Source organism: Durio zibethinus, chromosome 5 (genome assembly GCF_047325235.1).
Source record: "Durio zibethinus cultivar Kanyao isolate XHJ-2024 chromosome 5, ASM4732523v1, whole genome shotgun sequence".
Lineage (NCBI taxonomy): Eukaryota > Viridiplantae > Streptophyta > Magnoliopsida > Malvales > Malvaceae > Durio > Durio zibethinus.
In genome coordinates this window covers 29,722,849-29,741,337 of record NC_143166.1, presented here as the reverse complement: position 1 = coordinate 29,741,337, position 18,489 = coordinate 29,722,849, and the positions used below count along the sequence as shown (strand labels likewise).

The 18,489-nt window shown below is 32.0% G+C and overlaps 3 protein-coding genes across 7 annotated transcripts; all 3 read right to left on the bottom strand.

The window, feature by feature from the left end:
- Positions 1 to 824: 824 nt before the first annotated feature.
- Positions 825 to 5,309, bottom strand: DET1 (light-mediated development protein 1 / deetiolated1 (DET1)). 3 transcript variants are annotated; one of them, XM_022871078.2, is made up of 12 exons: positions 5,127 to 5,309; positions 4,915 to 5,002; positions 4,378 to 4,808; positions 3,708 to 3,936; positions 3,167 to 3,313; positions 2,896 to 2,964; positions 2,676 to 2,732; positions 2,366 to 2,446; positions 2,123 to 2,284; positions 1,824 to 1,919; positions 1,482 to 1,581; positions 825 to 1,201 (listed from the first exon to the last, which is right to left on the bottom strand). In XM_022871078.2, the coding sequence occupies exons 2-12, from the start codon at positions 4,984 to 4,986 to the stop codon at positions 1,062 to 1,064; spliced, it is 1,584 nt and encodes a 527-aa protein (XP_022726813.1). In that variant the 5' UTR covers positions 4,987 to 5,002; positions 5,127 to 5,309; the 3' UTR covers positions 825 to 1,061. The 3 variants fall into 3 exon arrangements, with proteins under 3 accessions (XP_022726813.1, XP_022726815.1, XP_022726816.1); XM_022871080.2 differs by having other exon boundaries at positions 4,915 to 5,012; positions 5,127 to 5,159; XM_022871081.2 differs by lacking the exons at positions 1,824 to 1,919; positions 5,127 to 5,309 and having other exon boundaries at positions 4,915 to 5,098.
- Positions 5,310 to 6,213: 904 nt separating this feature from the next.
- Positions 6,214 to 9,868, bottom strand: LOC111282053 (alpha-galactosidase 1-like). Its single transcript, XM_022869961.2, has 15 exons — positions 9,602 to 9,868; positions 9,113 to 9,171; positions 8,848 to 8,904; positions 8,707 to 8,741; positions 8,453 to 8,556; positions 8,257 to 8,332; positions 8,051 to 8,109; positions 7,865 to 7,930; positions 7,691 to 7,774; positions 7,535 to 7,599; positions 7,353 to 7,435; positions 7,180 to 7,270; positions 7,030 to 7,079; positions 6,791 to 6,931; positions 6,214 to 6,667 (listed from the first exon to the last, which is right to left on the bottom strand). The coding sequence occupies exons 1-15, from the start codon at positions 9,724 to 9,726 to the stop codon at positions 6,575 to 6,577; spliced, it is 1,188 nt and encodes a 395-aa protein (XP_022725696.2). The 5' UTR covers positions 9,727 to 9,868; the 3' UTR covers positions 6,214 to 6,574.
- A 4,536-nt stretch (positions 9,869 to 14,404) lies between these two features.
- On the bottom strand, positions 14,405 to 17,830 carry LOC111282081 (pyruvate kinase, cytosolic isozyme). 3 transcript variants are annotated; one of them, XM_022870008.2, is made up of 4 exons: positions 17,644 to 17,830; positions 16,917 to 17,208; positions 16,064 to 16,525; positions 14,405 to 15,463 (listed from the first exon to the last, which is right to left on the bottom strand). In XM_022870008.2, exons 2-4 carry the CDS (start codon positions 17,172 to 17,174, stop codon positions 14,651 to 14,653), a joined length of 1,533 nt encoding a protein of 510 aa, XP_022725743.1. In that variant the 5' UTR covers positions 17,175 to 17,208; positions 17,644 to 17,830; the 3' UTR covers positions 14,405 to 14,650. The 3 variants fall into 3 exon arrangements, with proteins under 3 accessions (XP_022725743.1, XP_022725744.1, XP_089617136.1); XM_022870009.2 differs by having other exon boundaries at positions 17,671 to 17,830; XM_089761010.1 differs by lacking the exon at positions 17,644 to 17,830 and adding an exon at positions 17,436 to 17,595.
- Between the last annotated feature and the right edge of the window lie 659 nt (positions 17,831 to 18,489).

Sequence of the window (18,489 nt, the reverse complement as noted above, 5' to 3'; positions counted from 1 at the left end):
TAAGGGATCAGCATCAAATTCTTGTAGATTTCCAGAAGGTAATCAAAGAGCTGAAAAAAGAGGAATCCTGAAAGAAAAAAAAAAAAAGGCTGAAAAAGGTTTGTTCAAATAATAAAAAATTCATTATTAAGTTTTCCCTTCTAAATATGCATGTGGGGTAAGTAAAAGAAACCAATCCATCAAATTTCGCTCTTTACCTATCACTTTAAACCCCAATTCAATCATCATTCTATAAAATCTACCAATTCCCTAGGAAGGCACTTACTTCCCTGCCCTAAATCTTGACACTAAAAACCACACATGCTCCCAATTCTTTTTTTCTTATTTTGATACCTCCGATGAAATCCAAAACAGAAAATATTGAAATCTTTAACTTTAATTAATCTTTTTAAGGTACATGCGCACGGACAATGAAAATTGAAAACAATAATATTAGTTAAATTAGTTATAATATTGATGAGATTAAATATTATAATAATTAAATTAAAAGTAATGATAAAATTATATATTTGAATGCAAATTTAATAATGTTAGTAAGATTAAGTATGATAATTGATTATCTGGCCAAAGATAATTCACTCTCAATAAAGCAATCAAATGTCCCATCAAAGACAGTCGATTGTTTCAATTTTACATTAAGAAAGTCAAATAATTTAGATAAGGAGGTAGACTGCCCTGGGGGATAATGAATCACTAAATACTTCTCCCTCCAATCCAACTGGAGGGATGATGAGATTGGAAGCCTGCTGGAATGTTTATCCAAATGCACTCACAGTGCGGTTGAGGCCAAAAGATGCCCCCAAATAAAAAAGTAACAACAGCCGTGAAAGAAAAACCAAACCATTATTGTTCATGCTTTCAGTATTTCACTAAATGGTGTGTTTAACATTAATTTAGAGATAAAGAAGGTAAGGCAAAGCATACGTTTTATATATTGGGCTACAACATCTATAATTATGGATGAGCTATCAGCTATCTAAATATCAAATATACATATCTACTACAAAACTAGCTCAAAGGCTTTTGAAAAAGGGTGAGTGACCATCAAAAGAAATAATTAACTATCTCCGAAAGTGTATATTCACAACCGATGGTGGCAAGAACAAAGTCTGCTGGATGGAGAGAGCAAAAGGCAAAAAAGGATGAAACAGGAAATGGGAAATCTTTTTGCTCCGACCATCTGCGCTACCGAATTCAGGACCTAAACCAAAAGGCTGAACCATTAAAATTTTGACAATATACACCAAACATTTTTAATTGTCCAGAGGAGGGAAAAAAGAAAGCAAAAGGAGCACCATAGAGAGACCAATTATCATGGTGTAAATGAAAAGTGAAATTTAATTAAGCCATAAATGGCGGGATTTATAAAGCCTGGACATTGTTTTAATTATACACAAAAGTTGAAAAGACCCTTAGATTCTTAAAGGTTGAAAGAAAAAACTGACTTTGCTTCAACAGATAATACAAGGGAAAAGCATTACCTGGCTTTATCTTAAATTTGAGAACGTTTGATTGCCTCCTAGAAATGAACCTGATGGGATGATCTGTTGATTGTCTGTGCCGGTCAGTTGCGGAGATTAGCTGTGCAAGAACATGCAAGAAAATGGTGAAGTCTTGATAAACAGGATTCTAAGAGGCAGATACACAATTAGAAGAGGAAATGCATACATAGACAAAAGAAAGGAAAATTAAGGCCTTAGCATATATAAGACAAGTCCGTAACGACATAAAGGCTCGCAGTCATCATAATGATAAATTAAAAAAAAAAAAAAAAGATGTAGAAAACATGTGAATGGGTGAAACTAGCAGCCTGTGAATCAAACCTTCTCATCAAATCGGAAGAGAGACTGATCAAAGTAGGGAGAAGGACTCATTGATTGACAATTGTAAGGTAAAGAGGACAACATCTTCTTTACAAACTGCAGAAGAGTCATCAGGCAATTAGACGATGCATAATTGAAGACAGAAGACTTAAAATACCATGCTGTAAATGATATCCAGCGATACTATTATCATGCTTTGCAGAACCCTAACAAGGAAAAATATCAGAAGAGAATTCCAGAAAACATACAAGAAAACTGTAAAACAGTATACAAGTAACCTATGAGAAAGGAATTCACACCTGTGAGCTGGTGGCTTTATTCTTCATGCACTTTAGTTGTTCAAGAGCATGAACATTATTTGAGTGAGACGATATGAAATTCATATACAACGAATTTATTGATGTTGCATGGAAGTGGTCACAGAACTGCTCATAGAGAAGGTAAAGCTCATCTGCTGCATTCTGGAAGAAGTAATAGATCATGTGATTGTCAGAGAGTTCAACAAATAAGACAACACAAACAAAATAATGATGAAATAATACCTGATAGAATGCAACAATTTCAGTTGTCTCCATATTATATACAGCAAAGAATGCAGGATGTTGGTCAGTGTTTCGTGATACCTGAAATTTTCAAGTCAACAAATCATAATGTATTTAAATTAAATATTTCTATATAAAGCGCAGCCATTATTCCAGTCTAGAAAGATTAGTTAAGGGTTTTATGAAAAAGAAATATGAATTTTAAAATTCTTTCATGAAGCCACTGTGATATATTTTCCAATATACCTCAGGCCTATTATCGTATTATTATTATTACTATTATGTACAGGCAAAAGCAAGAAAACCTCACCCCTCCATCAACGCTACCAAACTTGATAAGCAGATGATGCCGGTCCAAGAATTGTACCTGTCCAAAAGTTGTGCAAAAATTTGTTACACATCTGTCAACTAGTGTAATAAGACTTGCATCAACTTTTATTGAAAGACTAAACACAATATACAAGTGACTTCATTTGACTCATGAAAAACAGCAGCACAAGTGTGTAGAACATAAGAAATTAAAATTCTACCTTCCAGATCATCAAGTCAACATAGTTCTGGAAGTGGTAATAGAACTTCTTCTTCAGGCATTGGACCCTCTGAAAATAGCAAAGAAACACTGCAAATAAATCTCTGAAGTTACAAGAGATAAAACTATTTCTGAAGCTCTCTGTAAAGCTCATTGGAGCAAATGATAATTTAAAGCAGTGTGAAAACAAAAGTAACTTCAAAAGAATATAATTAAACATAAGCAACATGAAATACTAATTAGTTTGAGTCCAAGAAAGTCAACTAACTAACCTGGGTTTGATCTGTTTCTTCACTCCATATTTCTCTGAATATGAATGAAAGTAAGCGTTGTTTGATACCACTCAGAAAATAACTGTTTGAATTAGGCTGGTCATGATGTATACCATTATCTACAATGTCTCCACAATTGCCCGACAACTGATGCAGTTAACTTTTGTCAGAAGTTGTGAAGTTCTATCATCAATAGTTAGGTTGTTAGTTCAGACAGCCACACTTGAAACGTGGTGAAAATTAGTTAGCCTCTCAGGTTTAACAACTAAAATGATAAACACTATGGGCAGAGTCCAGAGAAGCATTGTAGTGAGAAAGCCATTTGAGTTCAAAACATTTACAAATAGGAAAGTGACCCAACATTGAAAAGTTTTAAGGACTAACAGGAAGTGAAGGAATGAAAAACCCAATAACTTCAATTTAGCAGTAAGAAAGTAATAACAGTTGAAGTGGGATATACAGATGCCAAAGCTAATCTGTGTGATATCTGCAGAACATGATAAAAGTCAGACAAAAAAACATAAAAGCAAAAGCATCTTGCCTGAGAACTGGAATTAATAAAAAGCTCGTCATCTTCACGACAATATGCACCAATAGCTCGCACATCAACAAGGTTCCCAGAATCCCTGATTTGAAGAATGTGTATTGTTTGATAACGAAGTGACACAACCGCCAGCAAATCGTCATACAAGAAGACACCCATGTTATGGGCCAAATTGACATAATCATTGTGAAATACCTTCTCATCTAGTATAACCCCATCTTCCAACCTAATTGTATTGCAAAAGAATTAGAACAGAACTTCTTAGCATTAACAAAAAAAATTTCTACCCGTAAATTTCCTAATAGAATAATTCTATTTTTTTTGGTGAAATATTAATTACAGCCTATCAGCACTGATTAAATTGCTATTTATAGAAAGAATTCTAATAACTAATGCAGCGTTTCATTTTTTTACAAAGGAGACAGCAGCCTTGGGCTAAGTTAAGAGATTGCAAGTACTGGGATTTGAAACCCAAACCTACTTGATGCCTCGTCTAAGGTGACCACAAAAACCAACTAAAAAGCTCCGGGTTCAATGCAGCATTTCATTTTGAATTTGGCAAGAATAGTGCATTAAAGAGCTAACCAGTATCTATATGCACTCATTAACAAAAACACTTACAATTATTCAGATTAAAAAAAAAAGAAAGCCGATAGGGTACACACACCTCAAGAGGTGAAAAGTAATTTTTTCAATAGATGGGACGCCTTGGATTGCTCCATCCACGGCAGGTACATCTTGAATTTGAGCGGTGGAAGTAGCAAATATTCCAAATTGGTTACTCTCCATGTAGAGAAAGAAGTCTTTACATATAAGCTCATTGCAGGAAGCAAGTGATCTAACATATAACTGTGTGAAGAAACTCTCAAACCTCTTAGCTTTGGGAGGAAGTTCATGGGTATTATCACAATCTTCTTCTTTGCATGAAAATGAAAGCCAGGTTGGTCTATAAACAATCAGATCCTGATGGTTCCTACTGAAACTTATAAAGTACTGACCATCATCCGTGAATTTGCGAAATGAATGGTCCGGACATTCCACGTCATATATTGTATAACTAGGAACTAAATTCTCGTAAAATCTTCTAGCACAATGAACCTGTATTTATTAACAAAAAGAAAAGTTGAGACTTGAGAGAAATTATCAAACAGGTGGAAGGCAAGAAAAATAAAATACAAAAACAAAGAAACAGTAGAAAAGATACGCTGGTTCCAGGCGCAGGGGTGCGAATTTGACGCTCGAAAATTCGGGAAACAACATTGTTGGTTTTAAACATCACCTTCAAATCAATCCTGAAAAATACTTAAAAATTATAACAGTTTCAGGAATTTGGAGTTCTTGAAAGAAATTGAAATGGAAAGTTTGATTTTTTTTTTGTTATTATCGATGAATAGTACGGTAATAAAATAAAAATACCTGGTGGCAAATGGGAGTTAGGGTAGCAAGGACGTGAAGCGTCGACGTAGCCAATGGGAAGGCGGGGAGTGAATCGAAAGGCTGAGAGAGACTTGAGTGGGCGGGCTGTGAGCTACGCAGATTTTCTTTCTTTCTTCCCCTTTTTTTCTTTTTTAAAAAAAATGATAATAAGGGGGAATGGGCACATCGTCAAACAGTGGACCAATCCTTTAACGTTACCGTAAACGTGTTCCATTATCCTATACTACTATTGTTTATGTTCATTTTATTTGTCCAGGTCCAAGCATTAATTTCTTCTTTGCCACGTTGACCCATTTGACTTTTTTGCTCAGTTTTACTCTTTTTCATTGTAGCATTCTCCAAATATTGTTCATCGTTTTTTTTTTTTTTCAGGTAAGTCTGATAATCTAATTAGCTAAACAAAAAATCCTACGGATCACAAATTTTTCATAAACCAAACGTGTTAATCACTTAAACATTCCAAATCGAAAACTGGCTATAAGTGAAGGGCCGATCGCCGTTTTGATCGTCCGCCCCCGAGCCGGCTTCTGGTTTAATAACTGTGGGCTAATGCAGCGGCAATTCATCATTTTCTACTGCTCAGGCTGGCGTGAGAGACGGTCTAAACTCCTGCGCCCTGCATTTGTCCCTTGCAAATTTGGGCCCGAGACCTCTTTATAAACGTTGAGGTTTCTTGTTGAGGATCAGTTTTACAGTGCAAAACAACTTATCTTTCAAAAAAAAAAAAACGGTTGGCCACCGGGATTTGTGATGATTATGTCATTTCAATGACTTAATTTTATGTTTGTTCCTTGAATAAAAACAGAATTATTTGCTGTATTCATTCAAATGTATTCTTTCTAAGTGACCCTTTCCATGCTGACAATCATTTCATCATGGGCAATATTCCCTAATCCCCATCCTTGCTTTTTGAAGGATATGTATATTTTTCCAGGGGATGATGAAGAACACACATCAATGAAAGCATTTTCTGTTAAATTTTGAAATTTTCATTGCATGGTAATACGAGAATTTAGTCTAATGCCAACAGTCACGTGGTCTATGTTGATAGAATATTGACTCTTAATTCAAGATCAAACCTTGATAGTCTCAAATATATTAAAAAAAATAAGTCTAATCTTATTGTTTAGTTCATTACATATGTAAATCTGAAAATCTCGGCAACACTGCAACCATCACTTGCAACCTGAAATCACCTTTTATGCATCTAATTAAAGAGGAAGGCTTTGCTTCCTCCATATTATTAAGGACTAATTTCATGTACTGATCCCGAAAAAAGAAAAAGAAAAAAAAACTAATTCCATGCCACATCAGGAATTACAAGTTCTAAATGAGGACCGTGACATCAGGTGACTACTAGCTAAAACCCTACAACAGAAGAGACTGTTAACATTCCATAGCAACTGGCGTTAGGTGGAAGTGATTGTTTAAGCAATTGGCTTCAACACATACATTTTGCATGAATGAGAATCCAAAGTTGCTGTCAGATTGCCCACAAATCGCGTCTCCAGTGTTTTGTGCTGCAAGAGATGTATACATGTACATTAGAAGGTGTGCCATAAGAGTTAAGATGCAATGGAAAACAGCAGCACCTTGGAAAATGACAGTAGGATATGCTAAAGCTTGTAGCAACAATTTTGTACCTCCCAAATGTCTCTTGCTTCAACAACACTCTTGGGGTCTAGTCCAATATCATCCCAGCGAGCTGTTACAGAATAACGAACAGGACCCCTGTTGAGTAGGACCACAGCTACTCTATAGCCAGAAAGAGCAGCTGCCCAAATCTGTTTTAACGCAGAGAAAAAAGGTAGGAGTGACAAATCTGAGCAGAGTATGGCATATTAGCATAGAGTGAACCAAAAAGAGGCTGTATAAATTTTACCTCTTGATCACCTTCCATCCTAACCTTCTTAGCTTGAAAACCATATGGATCTATTGCAGGCCATAACATGAAATTATAAAAATTGATAACTATTGATGCATGAATTACGGATGGAACAAAATGGTTTTTGTAGAAAGGTACTGTAATTACCTTGGTTAACAGCAATGACCTCTTCATTTGCAACGATCTCCATTGTCTCTTTTGTCATATTCCTTATGTCACAACCAAGAAGAAGAGGAGCCTGCAATAAAATTTAACGTTTTATCAACCAGATGCAACATGCTTATCACCTGGCATCAAAAGGAAGATTTCATCTGCAATACCTTGGAAATAGCCCATAAGCTGAAATGTACTATATATTCATCTTTTGTCATCCCTCCATTCCCCACCTCAAGCATGTCAGGGTCTATTGAAATAAAAGACATATTAATAAGTTTATCAGAAATCGTACTTATAAATGATTTCTGCATTGTTTAAAACATCGCAACGGGTAGAGAATTCTAACCATTCCAACCACCAGGCCTTGCATATTCAGCATAAACTTCATTCTGGTCAGCCCTGGAGATCATACTGCCAGGCAGCAAAAATTATAAGTTATGGCTCTTGGCCAAGGCTAGGATTCCCAAAAGAAAAAACCAACTTTCTCAGCATGAATCTTTACCTATCCCATGTATCAGATATGTCATTAGTTGTCCTCCAGCTATTTCCTACAAGGGCACCCCATTCAGCAGGGTGCATATCTCCCCTAGGAAACCAAAATGAAAACATAAGTCAAACCAAGAAGAATCAGCAAATACTTGATTAAAGGCTTAAGTTGCCGTGCTTCAGAAGGTACCATTCACACAGAGAGAAGAAGATGGGGTGGCCAGCCTTCATCAAAGCACGAGTCATGACAGGGTATCTACATGAAGAATAATAGTGACATATGAGAAGATGGCTATAGGTTTTGGATACAGTGCCACAAATTTGAACAATAGGCAATTGTGTAATTGAATTGTTATCATAGATATGAATACACTACCTTTCAATTGGCTTCGAACCATCATTATGGCAGTTATCATACTTCAAATAATCAATACCCTGCAAACAAAACAATTACCACATTGAATTATTTTTTATTTATTATAGATAATAATAGTAACAACTTTTTTTAATTGCAAGTGTATGCAATATAAATTTAAAAAAAAAAAAGATTAATGCATGGAAAATGATCACTGAAATCCATACCCATGAAGCGAAGGTTTTAGCATCTTGTTCTTCGTGACCAAGTGAACCAGGCATCCTCTTACTGCAAGTAAAATACCTGGAAAATAAAGAATAGTATATCCATTAGCTTTGTTGTAGCAATTACAGGATTCATAGAAATTGAACAACCACAAGCAGCATTCATTTTTCTTTCTCACAACAGTTAGAGTTACATTACCCTGCATCTGAGTAGACCCCTAGCTTAAGACCCTTGCTGTGAACATAATCTGCCAGAGCTTTTATTCCAGATGGAAAGGTTGACTTCTTAGGCACTAGATTACCCTGAAATTGATTAGAGTCCGGTAGTTATAGCCACATCAACTTTTTCCATCATTCATAGGAAAATCATTTCTAGCTTTCTACAACATCTAACTTGTTTTATAGAAAAAGAGGCAGTGCATATGAAGAATTTTTGAAAGAAAAAGAAATTACCTCGTCATCCCGAGAAATTTCAGCCCAGCAATCATCTGAGAAAGCAGATGGTGAAATGTTTGGTCAACCACTTTAAATCAACGATGCCGATAAAGCGTACTACTTCAGATTAGAGGCATTAAAATAGTTATAGCAGCATACCTATATTAACATACACATATCCAAGCTTGGAAAGCCCAGTTGAAACTAGAGCATCAGCTGTCAAACAAACAAAATATTCATGTTTAAGGCAGTGTCTGTGCTACAATAAATATGAAAGCAAAATCCATACAAAAGTAGCCCTTTTTCTAAGTTATAAACTTGTTTATCACTGTATTATCAACCAACCAACGAAATCTGGACTGAGGACTGCTTTTAAAAAAGAGGATAAATTCAAATTAAAGGCATATGTGGGTATTATATCTACCAGTTTCTTTGATCATTTTTTCATCAATATTGCAGCCGAAGTGATTCCAGCTGTTCCAACTGCAGGGAAATGGAAATAAAAAAAGATTACGAGTTAATCCAAGCAGAATCATCAATTTCTTCTAGCGAAAATAAGATAATCAACCCATAATCATGTTTCTTGTAGAAGTGATGAAACAGAGAACATAATCTCAGCAAAACATTATCAAAGTTCAATCTTAAACAGATTACCCATTTCAAATTTATCATGAAGAACAATGTTAATTAACGTATCACAACTCGAATCTGGTGACGGCATAACAATGTTCAATGCAGACAACACAACTGTCAAAAACGATGTTTTTTCAAAGAAAGCTTTCACGTTTTAACCTCCACCGACCAAAATTTTTTGACAAGCAACCGCTCAAAACAAGCATAAAAAGTAATGCAGTGAGTACATAATACAATATAAAAAAAAAAAGAAAAAAGCAAAGAGCAAAGCATAGGATACCCCATGGGAGGAGTCATTCCAAGACTATTTGTCAGCATACTTCTCCTGCTGGTTGCTGCTGTTAAAGACGCCAACCACATCACCATTATCATTGTTATAGCCACAGCACAGCCTCTCTTCCCCATCACCGCCACTGCTTTAAGAGTTCTCCAACTAAAAAAACACTGCTTTAAACTGTTTTCAAAAAAAAAAAAAATACACACACAGTGATCTCTGGTCCTTGTATGAATTTATAATAATGAAGGGAAGTAGTAAAAGGATAAGACTAACGTGACGGAGGCAGTGGAAGTTGTAATTTATGGACATATGCGAAAGACTCACGCACTTTCTTTATAATACCAAATTGCCCTTGTACATTTACTGCATTAATTTTCCCTATAAATGAAATTTATTCGATTAGGATTATTTTGCTAATTAATCGTGTATAGGTCAATCGAGTTGGTGAAAAAAAGTTTTATTTTTCCAATTAAGATTGGAACTTTTTAAAAGTTTTTTAGATAAAACGTCGTAATTTAAAAATGTAAAATAATATTATAAGTGTTAAAATTTAAAATTTAAATTTATTAAATATTATATTTTAAATATAATTATTTGAATTAATTGAATTAAATTTTAAAAAAATTTTATAAAGACTTTATGTGATAAAGGAATGTATCTTTAAAATAACATAAAAAAAAATAAATTTAGATAAAAACATAAAATTACCATTGATTGTATTATAAAAAATTAATTATCTTCAATAATCATATGTTATAAGCTAGTTTCACAGATTAAAATTCAATTATTTATAACTTCAAATACAAAAAATATATATTATCTATGAAATGGATTTATGAAAAATAAAAAATAATTTAAATTTTTTTATTGATTTATCTATCACCCCTTAAATTAAGCAGTGGATTTTTCAAATATTAATATTCCTTTTCATATCTTATGAATTAAAGTTGATAATTTGTTAATGATTTTGTGTTTAATAGACAATCCATCCACATCCCTAATTTCAGAATCCAAGTAAATAATTTTTCCATACCTTTTATTTGACTAGGAGGATTATTGATTCATACTTGTATTCCCTAATTTCTCCATATGTTCAATTTCTTGATTGTGGGATTGTATGCAGGCTTTTTTAGGTTTCTGCAAGCCACTTTGTCACAGGGCAAATTTTTTATTTAAAATAATTTTTATATATCTTATATATATATATGTGAAAATTAATATACTCTAATTAAATTATTTATCAAATTATTTATAGATTTATAATAGCATTAATTAAATATTTTTATATTAATCATATTATTATTGATAATAATCAATAAAGAATTTTTAAAATTCATTTTTATATAGTTGTTGAATGAAATATAAGTTAATATATATAAAATAAGATACTTGTAAAAATATTTATATATATATGTGTGTGTAAATTATATTTTAAAAATATTTAAAAAACAGCAATGTACTTGGGAAGCGCCAGCAATTAATTAATTATACAGCCCTATTTCATGTTTTAAAAAGTAGTGTGATTTTTGGGCTTTTGCGATGCTGAAAGACAAAAATGATAAATGAAGTGATGTAAATTGAAAATTTTATATTCATTGGATCAATAAGTAAGTAGCTTCTTTTTCTTCTTTATAATTTAATTGTTAAGATATATAATCCTAAACATATTAATTAATTATGAATTTTTTCTGATAAAGGACTATTTTAGAATTTTATTTTTTATTAGAGATAATTTTAAATTTATTTCTTAAAAAAAGTATTCAATGCCATGTCTATTGGCTGTAAAAATACAATAAAGAAAAGAATGCTAAGATTTGAAAAGATGAAGTAATGCCAAAACCAAAAGGCAGAAAAAAAAAAAAGTCATTGGGCTTTAGTTCCAAAAGCAAGAAAGGTACGTGGCAAGAAAGAAAAGAAAAGTAATGAATCCAATGACACCATTGATCCATAAAATGGTGGGTCAATATTTGCCAGCCATTATAATCTTTTTTTTATTCTGGATGTGGATTTGTAGTTTGAAAGTAAGGTAAAAATTTCTCGATTATTGTAACATTTTTTTTTTTCCGCGTACCTAAAAATGATAATTGATTTTTGTAAGTGCAATGGGCCAAGTGCTTGCCTATTTTTAGAGTTGACATCGATCTAAGTTCGGAGTAAATTTTACTCACTTCATATTTCAATTGATTTTATGTATTATTAAATTTAAATTTAATTTTATTCAAATTTTTTTTATTATTTTATATTTAAATTTGATTTTGATTTGATATTATATAAATTTGATTCGATTTAAAATTAATAAAATATTTTTTAAAAATATAAAATATTATTTTTTAAATATAAATATTTAAAAAATATTATTATATAAATATATATAAATAAAAAATTAAATAAATAATTAAAAAATAATTTTTTATATAATATTAAATCAAATCATATTCAATTTATTTAAAATTTAAATTTGATTTGATTTTAATTATTTTATAATTTTATTCTATTCAACTCAATCTAAAACTTAAATTTAAAAATAAAATTAATCTCAAAAAATCGAATCAAATCGAAATTTACAAATGATGAGTTAAATCACCAATCCTAACTATTTTAGTTTTGAACCGTAAACCTGAAAGAGACACTAGTGAAAGGAAAGTGATTGGTTATGACTTTGTGAAATTAGCGGGAATATTCCAGCATCAAAATTTATTACCTTACTTGCCGTTCGGTTTTACTCTCTATTCTTTTCTTGCACAATTTACGGATAAGCGTGATTTTGAAGCAACAGACGCATCTATGTTATAATATGTAAAAATATTTCAATTAAATTATTATAATATCTCTTTTCATATTTGATAAAAATTTAATATGTTTTTAAATTTATTATTATGTTTTTTATTTCATAATTATGAAAATATACTTCTTTTATAATCATTTATAAAATTATCTCTAATTAAATTACTATAATATCATTTTTCATATTTGATAAGAATTTAACATGTATATAACTTTATTATTATACTATCATTCCATAATTATTTAAATTCATTTTTTATAATTACTTACTATAATACTCTTATATTATAATTACAAAATACTCTTTATTTTATAATTGGTCAAAATTATTATAATATCATAACCACGAAAATATCTCTTTTATAATTAACCAAAATTATTATAATATCATTTTATCATAATTACAAAAAAATTCTATCATAATTGATCAAAAGTTTTATAATTATAAAAATATCTTTATAGGTATAAAATAAAAAATTGATATGTGCATTTTACTTCAAAATCAATAACATATATTAAAATAATCCCCTTAAAAATATTATAATAACCTTTTGATATGACGTTAATACATGTCTAAATTTATTACAATGTCTTATTACCATAATTACAAAATTATTTATCTTCTTATAATTAGCTAAAAATATTATAATACTCTATTACAATAATTACAAATTTGCTTTTTTTTACTATAATTGGTCAAATTTATTAAAATGCCATTATTAACATAATTACGAGAATACCCCTACTATAATTGGCAAAAAATTACTATGCTTTTTATACTATAATTATGCTTTTATACTATAATTACATAAATATCCTTATGAGTGCTTTATAAGAAGTTGATATGTTGCATTTTGTTTCAAATTACCATAATATTCTTATTAAATTATATATTAACAATTAATATAATATAAAATTAACTACATATTAAATTAATAAAATACCTTTGTAATTGTTTCATAAAAATTTGACATGTGAAATTTTGTTTAAAATTTATTATAATATTCCTATTAAATTACATATTAAATGTTAAATAACATATGTTAAAACAATTTTTATAAAAATTACTATAACTCCCCTCTGAATAGTTTAAATTTACCACAATACTTCTCTACTCTAATAACAAAAAGTATCTCTCTTTTCATATTTAGTCAAAATTATTATAATACATTCATCAATAATTACATATATATCCCTCATCCCATAAATTGATTAAAATTATTATAATACCCTCATAATTACGAAATAATCCTATCATAATTTATCAAAATTATTATAATATTTTTTATATCATAATTACGAAAATAACTCTTGTACCATAATTAATCAAAATTACTATAATACTCTTCATATCATAATTATATAAACATCCTTATAAGTACTTCATAGAAAGTTGACATGTAGCTTTTGTTTTAGAATTACTCTAATGCTCCAATATAAAATTAATCATTAAACTATCTTTGTTATTGCTTTATACAATTTGACACATGATATTTTATTAAAAATAATCAAAATTACATGATCCAGTGAACTAGATAAATATAATTTTTATTAAAATAAAAAATTAAATAATTTCCATTAATGAAAAATGATGTTAATCTTTTCCGAAATTTTTGTGTTCTTTTTTCTTTTTTCAAGTAAAGGAGCATTAGACGTAATCTGTTTCAGAAACCCATTAAACCATCATCTGGAGAATGTATGCTTGAGCCCATTCTGCATGATGAACCCAATAACCCAACCCCTTTTCAAACGTTCCTACTCCATCAATGCATGAAGTCCAAGTTTGACAACTAATACACCAACAAAGTTTCAAATACAGAAAGTCCACCAGACCAAAAACAAATTCTAAAGGCCTAAAGAATCAAGAAAACCCTCTATATCCCTTCGGCCTTTTCTTGCTATTATTTGGTTTGAGGTTATAATGAAGCTTTCTCTAAGAAACAAATTTTTGTTTTTGTTGTTTTAAACAAGTCTTTTTTTTTTATCTGATTAAACAAATTGTTTTCAAATACTATATAATCATGAATAACAGGATCCAGGAACCCCTGCTTGTTATTTTCATTCCAGGCCGCATGATGAAATCCACCATAATTATTGCTAGCTAGCAGGAAATCACAAGCCAGACAAAACAAAATAGAATCCCGTAACAATAGCTTAGGGCAACATTGTCTCCCGTCTGAATCCTCTACTAAAGTTGAACTAGCATAAAAGATCATGAAAAGCAATACAAAAAACCACCTTTGAAGTCCTTCAATGGATGCTACATCATCACTTCACTATGCAGATCTTAATAACAGAAGCAGCACCAATACGGTGAAGTGCAACAATGGCATCACCAGGCTTGCATAGCCCCTTCTCTGTAGCTGACTTCAGAGCAGCTTCCAAGATAACCTCAGTAGATTCTGCATCAGTTGCCTTAGCGGAGCCTTCTGCCAGTAGAGGAACCAAGCCCCTATATATCAAACTATGTCTTGCCGGCTTTTCATCACTGCAGGTCCAATCAAATGAATCAGTTGTCAAGACTGGGACAACCACGGATAGGATAGGAACAGCTGGTCTGTACTTGGCAACCAACTTGGCTGTCGTTCCACCGCGCGTTAAGACAACAATGAGTTTAGCTTTAGCCTTGTTAGCTGTTCGTACAGCTGAGGATGCAAGACTTTCCAATGGGCTCATTGGAAGTGGAGTTGATCGAATCATTTCTTTAAAGATTGCAGCATAGTCAAGGGAAGATTCTGCCTCAATACAAATTCGAGCCATAATCTTCACAGCAAGCTCTGGATAGGCCCCAGCAGCACTCTCGCCACTGAGCATGACACAATCAGTACCATCGAGGACAGCATTAGCAACATCAGTAGCTTCAGCACGGGTTGGCCTTGGAGACTTTATCATAGATTCAAGCATTTGAGTGGCAGTAACCACTGGCTTGCCTGCAAGATTACACTTGTATATCATCATCTTTTGTGCTAAGAAGATCTTCTCTACTGGAATTTCCATTCCAAGATCACCACGGGCAACCATAAATGCATCAGTCTCACGCAAGATCTCATCAAAGTTGATGACACCCTCCTGGTTTTCAACCTAAAAGAATAACAACGGCCATATCACTTATCAGTCTAAAAACAAAAATAAGAAGACTCATCATAGCCAATGAAAGACTAGAGTATCCAGAAAGGAAAGAAAGAAGGAAGGAACACACAATGTCAAACCTGGCAATCTGTGCCATCAAATATTGAAAATCACACATTGAAACCCAAGCAGGCACAACACGTGCAGACAGACACAGTTCACCAAACAAATGGATTTTGCAAATTGATGTACAATAATGGAACTGAAAAACAAACTACTAAAGATAAACTTAATTTACTTCTCATAAATACAAATGTATCACCCTAGGTCTTCTTCTCTTAATATAAAAATCATATGCTGCTGGACATGCAGAACAACGGCAAAGCAGGCACTAACTACATTCAAGTTGTGGTTAGGTCTAAATCCAATAGTCTGTGAGATCAAGCAGTAATTATATTCCACAAGAATGGAGGCCCTACCAACTCTTCTCGAATAAGAGTAACAGCAACAGCCCACAAGGAAACCTCCAACCATAAACAATTTCATTGCATAAAGAAACCACATAGAATCTAATTATTAATCATAATTCAAAAGTGAAACAGATCAACAAACCTTCGACATCAATTGAATCTGCTTCGCATGGGGACCAAGGACCTTACGGACATTAACAAGATCAGACCCTTTGCGTACAAATGAAAGAGCAATCATATCAATACTGTTGGGAACTCCCCATCCTAAGATGTCTTCCTTATCCTTCTCCGTGAGTGTGGGAAGATCCACCACAATACCAGGAAGGTTGACATTTTTTCTCTCACCAATCATTGCAGTATTCTCACAGCGGCATCTCACAGTTCCAGCAGCAGGATCGCAGGACAACACTGTTAGCGTGATTGTACCATCTGCACACAAAATGTTATTTCCAGGCTTCAGATCAACAGCCAGCTTTTTGTAGCTCATGGAGATCATCTTCTCATCTCCCTTAATATCATAATCAGTAGTTACGGTAATTTCCTGGCCTTCTTTCAGTTGAACAGCTTTCCCGTCCTTCAGGAATCCAGTTCGAATCTCAGGTCCCTGCAACAACAAAGCACAGTGAAATACAAAAAACTATCTGAAGAAGGAAAATACAAATGTTAGAAAAACCGAGAACAAATAGAGGAAAAAAAATCCTTAGGACCCATTATCTTTCATTTTAAGTTTATTAGATTATTAGATATTACAAACAAAATTTCATATTGGCATGTTGGATTAGTAATGTAGAAAATTTCTGGGCTCAGTAAAGTGAAATGTCTCAAAATAATTTCTTATTTCTCCCACTTTTTCCCATTCACAGACACACTGAAATTACTTTCAAGTTAAATTTCTAATTGGAAAACAAAATGTACAAAAAGGCTTCAACATTTATAAACAACTTCATACAGATTATGCTATCGTCATAAAACAAGGATATAGTAAGAAAATGGACCTTGGTGTCAAGCATGACAGCGCAGAGAATGCCTGTATTTTGCATAGCAGTCCTGAGATTGTTCAAGGTCTCTTGATGATACTCATGGCTGCCATGAGAGAAATTGAAGCGAGCAACATTCATCCCAGCCCTCAGCAGCTTCTCTACCATGGCTACGGACCGTGAAGCGGGACCAAGAGTACATACTATCTTGGTTTTGGGAACACGGCCATCATTCGGAAGCTCCTTCAAGATTCCATCAATGTCTATATTGGCCATCTCCTTTGCTTAACCCTCCTCACTTACAAAATATCTGCACCCATTATCAAAAATCAAAATCATCAAACGAGCTCTATTTCAAAGTAAAAAAGTTTTTTAAAAAAAAGGAGAAAAAAGTGTTAAAAGGGAATCGTTTTCCATTGACAACATCTACCTAAGAAGCCGGAAATTTACAAAAACCCAAGATAAGGAACATAAAAAAACAAAAAATTGAATGGCTTAAACTGAAGTAAATAAAAAAAAAGAAAAGAAAAGAATTACTATTGTAAGAAAAAACAAGCGGTTAAGTATAGCGTGTTGAAGAGAGATATCAGATCAAGAAACAAAGATCGTTTTGTGATATAAATACAAACAAATATAACCAAACAGAAACCAAAAAAAAAAAAAAAAAGCTTGCATGTTAGACAAAGATATCAGTACTAAATAAATAAAAGAAAAAGGGGAGGGAAAGGGGGCGAAATCGCCATACCGAACAATCCGAGGCTCGTGGGCTTACCAAATCAAACCAAACCAAATCAAGTGAAGAGTTAGGGAGAGAGAGAGAGAGAGTAGTGATAAAATATGAGTCTTGGAAAGCAGGAAAGAACAGAACAGCAGGGGGTCAGGGTGACAATGGCTTTTGCAAACCGGAGGAGTTAATAAAAAGGAAAGTTGGCAATTTCGGACACTTGGTGGTAGATGGGTCATAAGAGAGCTTCGTAAATACGGACACTTCGTGGTAGATGGCACATGACATGGTCGATTAGTGTTGTGTTTCCTTTCTCTACCTTATGCCAGATTCTTAAAACGGTGCGAATTTTGCTTTCTCCGTAACAAACAAAGTCAATGAACCTGTCAATTTATATACTCAAAAAAAATTATAAAATATAAAAACTAATATAATTCTTTTAAAAAATATCACTTTTTTTTTATTATTTACGTATTATATCAATTGTTATATTTAAAAGAATTAAATATAAAAATGATCCATGTACTATATATATTTTTTATTAATTTAATATTTTAAAAAATAAAATTATCAATTTTATTATTCAACTTTTATTTCGATATTCACTTTTGTTCCAAATATTAATGTTATTAATTAATTTATTGATATAATATAAACATTTAATAAAATATTAACTCGTGTAAAAAAATTTCAATTAACATTACATTATCAATTATCACGTCGATATTAAAGAAAAATATTTCAATAAAATTTAAAAAAATTTTAAAAATTATAAAAAAATTAAAAAAAATCTGAAATATTTTTTAAAATTATAAAAATTCAAAAAATTATGAAAATTTCATAAATTTAAAAAAATATCAAAAATTT